General features: G+C 37.9%; 1 protein-coding gene across 1 annotated transcript; it reads right to left on the reverse strand.

Moving 5' to 3' along the window:
* Nucleotides 1-2,092: 2,092 nt before the first annotated feature.
* Nucleotides 2,093-5,030, reverse strand: p2ry1 (purinergic receptor P2Y1). The gene is made up of 3 exons (XM_047390789.1): nucleotides 4,914-5,030; nucleotides 4,504-4,785; nucleotides 2,093-4,325 (listed from the first exon to the last, which is right to left on the reverse strand). Exon 3 carries the CDS (start codon nucleotides 4,300-4,302, stop codon nucleotides 3,250-3,252), a length of 1,053 nt encoding a protein of 350 aa, XP_047246745.1. The 5' UTR covers nucleotides 4,303-4,325; nucleotides 4,504-4,785; nucleotides 4,914-5,030; the 3' UTR covers nucleotides 2,093-3,249.
* Between the last annotated feature and the right edge of the window lie 6,720 nt (nucleotides 5,031-11,750).

An 11,750-nucleotide genomic window follows, 5' to 3' on the forward strand; every position in this document is an offset into this window, starting at 1 on the left:
TATCAATAGCTCCACACCATTGTGACGGTCACAAAGGCTGTCTAAGTATAAGCCAAAAGCAAAAAGATGCCACTCTTTATTCCGCCCTCATCCCCCTACTTCCTCTTGGCTGACTTGAAAGGGAAAGTCAACAGCAGTGTGGAGGTAGAGTTGGAGGGGGAGCTCACAGGTGGACAAAACTCCACAAATGTGTGCCTGTAACATACAGGGATTTGTTTATTTCATAAAATTACTTTTAAACTATAATATCAGGCTTAAAGTTACAATTTTTAAAATATTGTGCGAGTCCTATCACTGCGGATAGCATGTCTTTAAATGGTCCTAGGTAAACTAACCCCTTCACCAATTCATAGCCCCAATTCATTAACATATATTGCCAATTTGTCCCTTAATACTTCCATGTCATACCTGCTAACAAGTCGTTTCATACTCATAAACCATGTGTTTCAGTTTATTTTATAACAAGGTGTAAACAGCTCACATATAATTTAATTTAATTGCTCATTATTTTTTGGAAACCGCTGTTTTACAGCCTATGTTTTTTATCTACAATCTAATCTCTGTTTGAGCCATTTGACTCTTATGAAACTTGACAAATTAGAACCTATTATCAAAGCAAAATAACTGCAAGCAACTTCCTGCCGGTAGGGATTATTTACCTATGTGTAAAACATAGAAAAATACTTTGTACCTTTACGGGGTATGGTTTAAATTGACATGGTTTATACAAACATCCTGTGATACACAGCAGTATTTTGTAGCTGAAAAAGTCATGCACAAAATGACCAAAAATACCTCATTAAATGCTAAAGTTTCCAAGCACCACCATGCTGATAGACAATGTAATACAGAAATACAAAGCAAATTCTAAGTTTTCAAAAAAAAGGAGTAAAAACACAGTTCTTATCCATGTACGTATGTTCTGCCTAAGGTTACAGTTTAGCTGTGAATTTGATTTTTAGTTTCAAGTTCCAGAAATTCCCCTGAAGATGAAATTCCTACAAGGAAAGTTGGAGTTTCACATCAATTACACCCTTGTTTGCTTCACTTCATAATGGGGATTCTTAAAATATTCTTCTATTTCCCCTTACATTTTTGGATGATTTCTGTTTGGAACAAAGATCTATGTGCTTTAAAAACTCATCCTTTTGACAGTTATTTAGCTTTCATTTACCCTGTAAACGCTTACCAAGGTACACCACGGTTTTAAAAAGTAACAATCTTTAAAAATGCAAAATGTTCCATCATAGCGTTCCTACAGTTTAATGTCCCTTTAATGAGAGTTGAAAAACCATGCCGGAGTTTTCTGTAGCAGCAACTGTAACACCGCTTTGCCGCTGACCCTGTTGCTGCAAACATCTGGTCAGCTGGTTGAAAGAAGGCAATATACTTTTTGCTTGCTTAGAACAAATATGAATTTGAATGTTTGGACGTATTTCGGGTTGTGAACACAGAAAGCTGTGGAAAAAAAATTTAAAGAGTGCTACCAATCGCTCATATTAATGTAACGCTGTTTTCAATCCACAGCTGACAAGCTTTATGCAGCATACTTGTTAAGTAACGAACAGCTGGCACTAGCAGAGCAGACAGTCTGACTAATTAACCAGCTAATAGAAGCTTGTAATACTCTTGTTATGCTTTAAACAAGACTATTGTAGAAAAAGAAGAGTAATCTGACCAGAAAACACTTAAAAACTACAAAATTGAGAAGACGCTTGTAATTATGCTTTAGCTTAGCCAAAGTGAAAATATTAAATTAATTTTACAGATAACATTATTTTAAGTGCAATAACCAATAATACCTAAATTTGGACAGCTATACCAGTGATTGTTAGTGTTACATTTTAAATAATCATAAACAATTATACCATGTAAATATTTGCTTAAACCTTTTGTGTAAATACAATGAAACCATTAAGCTGTGGTATTTTACTCATGGTTCCTATACTGTTACAACCTCATACTGGCAAGCTGATGCCAGACAAAAAAACACTAAAGCCTACAAGTACCATCAGCAGTACGTGTACCTCAGTTTGAGAAGCTTGACCTCAGATAAAGAAAAAGTTAACAAAGATGCAAGTGGCCAAAAATGTCTTGCACAGCAGATTTACTTCCTTTTTTGATACTGAAAACAGGCCACAACACAGGAATTAGTAGGCGTCAAACATCTACACAAAACATGTAACACAATCATTTCTCCAGAATGTATACAACAGATACAAAACAAATAAAAAAAATTATTATCTGCCGAACACAGACACAGTGCACGATTCACTTTGAGGTATCTCATACAAACAGGTCTTCAACATGTCGATAGAGCTGCAAAGCAACTAAAGCATTATGACTAATATTTTTTATGTTGCCATGAATGCAAGGTTAGTTAGAACTTGCTGGTGTGACTCACATTTTCATTGTTATTGGTTTCATACTGGACTCATGCACTTTGAAGCTCCAATTTAGCAAAAAAAAAAACGTTACACAGAATGAAGCAAACTAATCCTAACAGTCACAACATCCTTTACAGTACACATAGAAAAAACAACTGTAGCATCAGATACACAAAAATACTGCAAATATTACCTTTATTTTCTGTGACAAACAGGTTAGAAGTGAAAAATTATTGGAAGAAAGAGCCTTTGTAGACTTTGAGTCAACCGCATTCTACTCTCACAAAGGTAAAAGAGGGCGAACAAATTAAGGTGAACAGGTAGAGCAGATAGATACTGCTTATAGGGTATTACAATGTCTGCTGTGCACATTTTTTCATCAACCATAGGCTCAGTGCATTCACTTTTTCTTCTAAAAGCCATTCAATCCTCCTGCACCTTCTCACGCCTGCTAAATAGGTATTGATTAAGCATCAGCTCGTGGCTTGAGAAGATGCAATCCTCACTACGCCCTATATAGCTGAATAAATTGAAGAACAAAGGATTATTACCTGTTCGACAATCTATTTCCCTCAGCTGGTCTCTTCAGGGTGCTCATTTTGTTTGAAGTGTAAGCAACACAAACTAGTTTATAAAAAAATAAAGTAATAGCTCTAATATACTGAGTACAATATGATACAGAACAGTACAATACGATAGCTTATCAATGTTGACAAGCAATGGTCAACACAGGGAGTAATGGAGTAATTATCCAACATTTCTACAAATCATTATCTAATCAATTTTACATAAAGTCCTCAGTCCACATAGTGCATTTATTTACTCCAAGTCTATCTGTTTCAGGATCTCACAGGTGACCAAGTTAGTTAGACCTCCGGTTCCCGTTCTCCACATACTCAGGCAGGCTGTTGAGAGCCGTCTCATCACTCTTGGACTGAAGGACAGTGTCCCCCTTCTTAGAGGTTTTTTTGGTAGCCCGTGACAGCTTCCTCCTGAAGGTATCTCCAGCCAGAAAATAAAGGACAGGATCCACGCAGCTGTTGAGGCTGGCAAGGCCCCGCGTCACCTGGTACGTGGCATAGACGCGGTTGTTGAACTCGCACATATCGGGGCTTTGGAAGTACAGCCTAGCCCGCATGTTGAGGTTTTTCATGACGTGAAAGGGCAGATAGGAGACAGCGAAGACTGCAAGCACGATGATGACCAGGTGGATGGATTTTTGACGCAGGGGAGCATTGTTCATGTCGTTGTAGATCAACGCCTTGACAATCATGCCATAGCAGCAAAATATGATGATGAACGGGATGCAGAACCCAAACACAGTCATAGTCATGCTATAAATGAAATAACCTGGTAACTCATCCTCAGTAGTTGTGTCATAACAAGTGGTTGCATTACGCTTCAAACCTGTCCTGGAATAATAAAGAATTGGGGACATACTTATGATAACGATCAACCACACCAAGGCACTGGTAATAACAGTGTTTTTCTTCTTCAACCTGCCTAGCGATTTGAGTGGGTGCACCACACCAGTGTACCTGTGAACACTGATGCAAGTGAGAAACAGAATACTTCCATAGAGGTTCACGTGGAATATAAAGCGTTGCAACCGGCACAATATGTCCCCAAAAATCCAGTTGGTTTTGTTGAAGTAGTAGAAGATAAGAAAAGGCAGAGAGAGGACGTAGCAGAAGTCAGCCAGGGCCAGGTTGAACATGTAGACAGAGATGCTGCTCCAGGGTCTCATGTGGCACACGAACATCCAGATTGCCAGACTGTTGCCCACCAGCCCCGTAAGGAAAACCATGATGTAAACAGTGGGCAGGTAATAGAACTGGAAACCTGTCTTGGTGAGGTTGCATCCTCTGTGGGAGGTTTCATTCAGCAGAACGGTCAGGTTCAAGTAAGTGGTCATGGTTTCAGGGGCAGAAGCTGGTCCTATTAAATACATGAGAGGAAACATTTCATGTTTAATCTAATGGGCGGTATTCAGTCTTAAACATTTTAAGGATTCGATTAAAAAATCTTGAACGCTTTACCTTTTACTCCATTCATGATAAGATTTGAGACACAAGAGATTAAATATGAGCAGTGATGGACGCATCAGAGCACTTACCGCTGAGAGAGACTTGGATTCCTCATTCCTATATCTTTCACATGTGCAAAGATTTTAGTCAAAACGCGGACAGAAAGGCTTGACTGCCAAATACTACCATTCAGTCTCCTTAACAATGCAGGAAATTGTTAAACAAGTTACGGAATCCTCTTGGGTTAGACCAGGGAAAAAACAAAGTTTCCCGTTGGTTCCTCCATGCGTTACGAAGCTTTCTCACACTAGCGGCAGTGGGACGCGACCCAGACAGCTGCAGGTTCTGGCATGAAGAGCAGGAATTGCAAACTGCCTCCGTAAAAGAGAGAGAGAGAGAGAGAGAGAGAGAGAGAGAGAGAGAGAGAGAGAGAGCGGAGGCTGTTAATGCCTCAATGACAAGAGAAGAGGAAAGGAAAGGAGAGGGGAGGTGCGCTCACTTTCAAATCCGCTCAGCAGCTTCCCGTATCCAAGCGCGTCGTTTCTGTTCCCCCCCGTGGGTCGAGTCTTATCAGATCTGATCTTGTCACGTAGACTTTGCTTTTATTGTTAAAGACGTATGAACAACTTTGAATCAGGAGGAGCCAGTTCAGTATGTGCGTTCGTTAATAATCGATTGGAGCAGAGGCAGTGTCTACATGAATGCCGCCCCGGGCGAGTCCCTCCTCGTTCGGCACACAAGACAGTAAAATCTATCTATCTATCTATCTATCTATCTATCTATCTATCTATCTATCTATCTATCTATCTATCTATCCTGTGTGTCCTTGGTTGTTGGTGCCATCCCATAATAGGAGGTGCCCTGGGCAGGAAGCAACACTGCCGATATCACACGGGACTGGAGACTTTAAACCTCTATTTTTGCCATTTAACATCTGACTCTCATTCAAATGGGGAGTTAAATGATGTCAGTGGAAAGCAATCGTGGATCCTTCAAACTCCTGTGCATTCAATATCAAGATAGCGCTTGAATGTCTTCTCGAAAGGTGAAACAGAGAGCTTGGACTGTGGCACAGCCAAGGACAAAGTGACCATGCACAAGCAGTCAACAGACAGAGAGTGATGAAGAATAGCAAAGGGGTCCAGATATGCTGCTATGGTCAAACATCTTAAAATAGTAGCTGGCAGAGTGAGCCAAGAGTGTTTCAATACTCTAACCCTAACCCTAATGGGTGACACTAGGCAGCCAGAGGATTTTGCATTGACTTGAGGCTATGTAATGGTCACCCAACATATAATTTGCTCCAATTTTTACTGGCTTTCTGTGAAAAATAAAAATGCTTTTATACACCTAAAAATATATTAGTCATTTAATATAACTAACTCAGATAGCCATAAATGTATAAATATACAAAAAAGCTAAAATGATATACTTACTCTTTACATATTTTTTCTTTGAATGCAGAGCTCTGCAAAAGTACTCATAATCCTTGAACGTTTTCACATTTTGTCAAATTGCAACCACAAACTTCAATATATTTCAATGGAATTCTGTGTGATCAACTAACACGAAATAATGAGTCAACATTTTGGTTGTCCATGTTTTTTACAAAGGAAACTGAGATGTGTTTTATGCATTAGCTTTCAATCCCCTCTAATTCAATACTTTATACAAGCACCTTTTGCAGTAATTACATCAGCGAGTATTTTGGAGAATTTGTTTATCACCCTTGGATATCCAGATACCAACTTCTGCATGAGGTTCTTCGCAAAATAGCTCAAGCATAGTGAATTTGGAGTGATAGTATCTGTAAACATCAGATTTCTGGAGATCTCGCAAACTTTCAAGTGGATTTACCTTTGAATGCTGATTTAGCCATTCTCAGAGATTAACAAATTTTAATCCAAACCGTTTCTTTTAAACTATAGCTGTATGCTTAGTGTCGTTGCCCTGTTTGAAGGTAACTTCCCCTGACCTCAGCCTAAAATTTTCTTTCCAATTACCAATTTGGCATAGTGGATCCACACAATTACTCTACTGGAGCAAACCCAGGATGTCCTGCTCAGTTCTAGATTTGCAACTAGCATACACCCATCTCGACCTAATGGCTAATTAAAAAAATCTATATTCAAAATGAAGTTAAACAATTTGAACAACTTTTTACAATGACTTCGAATGGTGAAACAGAGTCTTGAATAACACTGAGATCTTGAAGTTAACTTGGAATATCAAGCTCTTCTCCTGTTAGAAACCCATTGGAATAAAACATGGCATCTGGTTGATGAAAACAGACACAGGTTTTTAATATTTAACAACAGAAAATATTTTAAAAGCCAATCCTGTACTTGATTTAGAGCAGATGTAAGAATAAAAAACAAAAAAAAGATTTGTGTTTGATTTTTTTTGCATGTGTAGAAATTACTGTCATTTGCATAAATCTGGGAAATAACAATTCTGCAGAAATCTGGTAAATCACTAATATGATATAAAGTAAACAAGAACAGCCCAAGTGCGCTTGGGGGCAATTTTCTCTGCCTATTAGCCTGCTAGGAATATTTGCACAGAAAACTGTTGTCAATGGGCAAACAGAGTGCCAAAGAACAGCCTAATTGACTTTACTTGGTACTTGTGCAGATTTTTTCTCCTGTCCCTTGAGCAACACATATACATGAATGAGTCTAGAAATGGAGAGCAGTATCGGTATCTGCTTTGTAAAACAAAACTTTAGTCACAGCAATTGATGAAGTGTATGTACTCACCTATAGCTTGTTACAATGCCAAACAACATTGAAGAATTAAATTATAAACTCACAGAATTTAATGAATATGTCGGGTTTCAGACTGCTCAATAACTGAGAGGTGATTACTGGTGTTTGTTTGGTGGCATATTTATCTAAAAGATTAATGACACAATAAACTTGGATCAGTTTGACAGATCATCCCTTCCTCCAGGTGATACATCGTTCTACCTACAAATATTGTCTCTTTAATTTCATTGCCATACCCATCCCCCACGGCTTTTCAGCACTTTGCTGGCTGCTTTGGAATTAGGCTATGCCAAATAAGTCACATAGAAGATAATAAGCAAATTAATTATGTGGTTATGTAAAAAAGCTTTGGTAGGAAAGCCTGGGCTACATGTATACGATGTGTTTGGGTTGTTATTGTTGCTGTGCTGCTGCCCGTGGTACCAGGGGCGCTTGGGTTATATGGATTAAGGCAGTAGCTGTCTTTGCTTTATCAACAAATGCATGGATTCTTGCATCACAGTAACCTATTTGGTCCTTGCCCTTTTGTAATTTGAACATGTTAATGAAAGTAGTAACTCATCCAAATAACAAATAGTGGCAGCTTTTCAGTTGGACAGTAGAACCCCAAAAAACCCCTGTATACAGGGTTGTGAAAAAATATGTCTCCCCTGCAGATATCATTGGTGACTTCAGTGTCTTCTAAATGTGATGGAAATTCTTGCAGTAAGTGTTCCAAAGTGTATGACCTTTAGGTTACCTCACTCCTCTGAACATCTGTGTTAGAGGAGGAGGCTGTAAAAGCCATTATCAGAAGTGTAATGGTTAAAACCCATTTGTTAGGGTGATGTCTCGGGAAGAGCAGATGGTTTGTTCCTAGATAACTTTGTCACCTCTGAACCCGAGAAGGGTCTAGGGTCATAAAACACAGACTCTTTCAAGTTGAGATAACACTGTCATGTTCTGGTATAAATACTGTGTGTAAATGGTGTTCGTGGCTCTGTTTCACTGACTAACCTCAGTGTCAGGGTATTCAAATGCTTAATGCCTTTGAATAAAACTTATAAAGACAAAGTCTGGATTTTCTCTTCTTGTGAGTCAACTTCTCTACACTTTGATAAGAAGATTCCACAACATAAACAAGAAGGTCCGAGAAGCGTGTCAATTTAGATAAAAGACCCCAATCAGAAATCTTCTATTTTGAAATGTTTGCCAGAATTAAATGCTTCATATAATTAAAAATGCAATATAAAACAAAGAATAACTTCAGTAAAGAAAAAAAATATTAATTTGAAATATTAATTTTATTTCTTATGGGAAAAAAGCTACAGTGACTGTGAAAAGTAACTGACCTCCTTGTTAAATCATGAACAATTTGTGATTAAATTCATTGTTTAATATATTAACCATGCTTCTTTAGTTTTAGTTCTCTAGCCAGGCCAGATTACTTCCAGACCTGCTGAATCAAGAAACACTTAAAGAGAACCAATCTGACATGAAGAAGGCTAAAAGTCCTTTAAAAGCAACCTATTGTGCACCATTTAAACAAATAAACAAACAGATAGGAAACTAAATCTGGAAAGTGTTACAAAGACATTAGCTATGCCTTTGAGATTTCAGGAAACCACAGTGAGAGCCATAATCCAGAAATGGAGAAAACTTTCCAGGACTTACAAGTCTACCAAAATTACTCCAGGAGTAAATTGGCAACTCATTCAGGAGTTTACAAAATAACCCACAACTACATCTAAAGCCCCACAGGCCTCACTTGTCTTAGTTAAGATTAGTGGTCATGATGCATTGATTTAAAAAGAGAAAGACAAGAAAAAGTGGACAAAATGGCAGGTGTGGGAGTATTACATGGTGAAAAGCACAGCTGACTAAAAAGGAAAGCAATGAATGCCTCATATTTTCCAAAACCATCTTGATGATAACCTAGACTTTTGGGAAAATATTTTGATGAGACAAAAGTAGAACTTTTTAAAGGTTATATTTGATGTGAAACTAACACATAATTTCAGACAAACATGGGTCTTCTTGTGTGATTGTCAGAGACTGCTTTTCTGCTTTCAGACCCTGATGACTTTTTATAATTGATGACTTCTGTTCTCTAAAAGAAAATCCCAAAATTCCAAGTGAGCATGTCTGGCCATCAGTTCATTGCCTTAAACTCAAGCTTGATGGGCAGGGTGAAAGTGAGCCGGTATGGTCCGGTACTGCGTACCACTAAAAGATTCTGCGCCGGTACGCAGTACCGGGAAGAGGGAAGAACGGTTGTCTGCTATGAAGCCGTCATCCAGAACCAGTTACGGCTGCCAAAACCCATGAGCACACAAAGAAGATCAGATCCGCTACCAATAGTCAGTCTAAAACACAACTTAATCTGTTTATAAATAGAGTTATTTTCCCCTCATTCCAAATAGTTTCTGAACTGTTCTGATACTCGAACATTCTCCAGTGTGGCTTAATTACAACAATTCTGCAAAACAGTGGGCCAAAACTCCTCCACCGCACTGTAAGAGACTTTTACTAGCTACTTTGCATTTCCTGCAAATTTGATGCTACATTCCTAAATGGTGTCTGTAATTATTTGGTATTTATTAAAATTGGAAGACCAAAATCTGTCTATTTATGTGCACTAAAATTAATTTGCAACTGTGCAGCTTCGAATTAGAGTACAGGCTTATGTAAGGATCAAATTTGAAATTTACAAAATAGCAAGTCTCAGTTTTCAGTTCAAGAAAACAAACAGGGCACCACACCAAAATGCTGAGAGAAACAGTATGCCACTTGTGATTATCATTTTTGTACATTGCAAACACAGCAAATGTGAAGTCCCTGGCACTCATGCATGATTTTAATCAAAACAGATTTTTGAAGGCATAATGAGCAGGTTTGAAACGCTGCAGAATATTGGTTCTGTCTTCATGTACAATATGTCTTTGCTGAAATGTAGTCGTACGAAGCAGACATTTTCCGGAAAGATTTAAATTAAAAGTTCCAGGCTTTTTCTCTAAGTCCATGTTGTTGTTTTGTTTTTGTTTTTTTCATAGTTCTAACTAGATCATTATTCCTTAGCTGATGGAAATTGCATCATACACATGTCATATCAGCTCAAACTGTTGTTGACCACTAAATGACTTTGTCGATTGGCAGTTCTCATACTTTAAGGGTTTTTCATCCAGTTTCATCTACACCACAGAGAGCATCCCAAAGTCATGTAACAAACAGATCCAGTTCATATCCAGACATCTATATTTTAACCAATCCAAAACAATTCAGTCAGATAGACAGAATTGTATTTAATTATAGTTATAATTCAGAACTGTCAAATTTAGTTAGTAATTCCAATTGGGAAAAGCTATCTAGCTAACCAAACCCACCTGATTGTATCCGGTTATATGCCGCAATCCCTCCTCCTGAGTAAGCATGTGTAGTTAATTATTTGCATTAAGTTGTTAACTTTCTGTCACATTAATATTTGTTGTCGGACCAAAGTGCAGGTAAGAGCTGGGCAGCCGCATGTTGTGTGATCTTCAGCTTTATTCAGAGGTATCCAAACGTAACATAAATCACTGTAGGAACATGAAACACATGGCAGTCAAGGATAGAGACCCAGAGTTGAGAGACGAGGAACCAGCAATCAACACATGAAACAGACTAACTAATATACTAAGGGAATACAAAGGGAGGTTAATCAAAGGAAGAGGGAACAGGTGAGACAAGGAGGCAGGGAGACAGAAGGAACAGGTGAAACTAATGCATAGACTAAACATGGGCGAAAGGATTAATTAATAAAAAGACACAAACCAAAAACGACAAAGAAAGTCCAAAATGTCACACCGTGACACTTTCCAGTTATTCCCCATCCTGAGCAAGTATGTGGTGATAGTGGAAAGGAACAACTTACTGCTATAGTAAACTTGTGGCTGAGAGGACATAAAACATTCATATTATCCAAATGCTTTTCACCTTTTGGCCAAAAGTTTTTTCAAGTTTTCTACAAAACCTTTGGTGATAACTCGTTTGCATGCAGGAGGTAAGTAGGATTTAAAATAAGGCTTTAATTAACAATATAGTCTGAAAATCCACATCAAAATACAAACAGGCCACAGACAAGTAATATAATACGGACTGACCATTAGCATGAAGTGTATAGCAACACCTAGGAGGGATATTGGCAACATTACAGGTGACAAACATAGTAAATATGAGAACCAGACAAAGCATTGTACTCAATGGACAGATCACTAGTTCTTTACAGAGGGAAACCAAAGCAAACAAAACACAAAGAACAAAACTCTTAAGACACAAAATGTAGTTAAATCAAACAGGAATCTATTTAAAACCAATTTGTGCTTTTTCAGTTTTAATGGTTTCCTGCTAAAAGTTTTTTGTATGAAAATGAAACTTCTGCAATTTCTTACTGCCTGTGTGCCAATGTGTACCCTCATCATTTATATTGTATGAAGACAATTAATTTTATTTAAGGAAATGTGGTAGATTTACTAGCAGTAGGTCAATAACAGTTATTTTAGTCGGATTAGCAGTCATAATCTGTCTAATTTCATGAGAGTCGACTGATCTAT

The sequence above is a fragment of the Girardinichthys multiradiatus genome, chromosome 18 (genome assembly GCF_021462225.1).
Source record: "Girardinichthys multiradiatus isolate DD_20200921_A chromosome 18, DD_fGirMul_XY1, whole genome shotgun sequence".
NCBI classification, from domain to species: Eukaryota; Metazoa; Chordata; class Actinopteri; order Cyprinodontiformes; family Goodeidae; genus Girardinichthys; species Girardinichthys multiradiatus.

Excerpts from the sequence above, each read along its gene's own strand:
- p2ry1 (XM_047390789.1), bottom strand. The coding sequence starts at position 4,302 with ATGACCACTTACTTGAACCTGACCGTTCTGCTGAATGAAACCTCCCAC.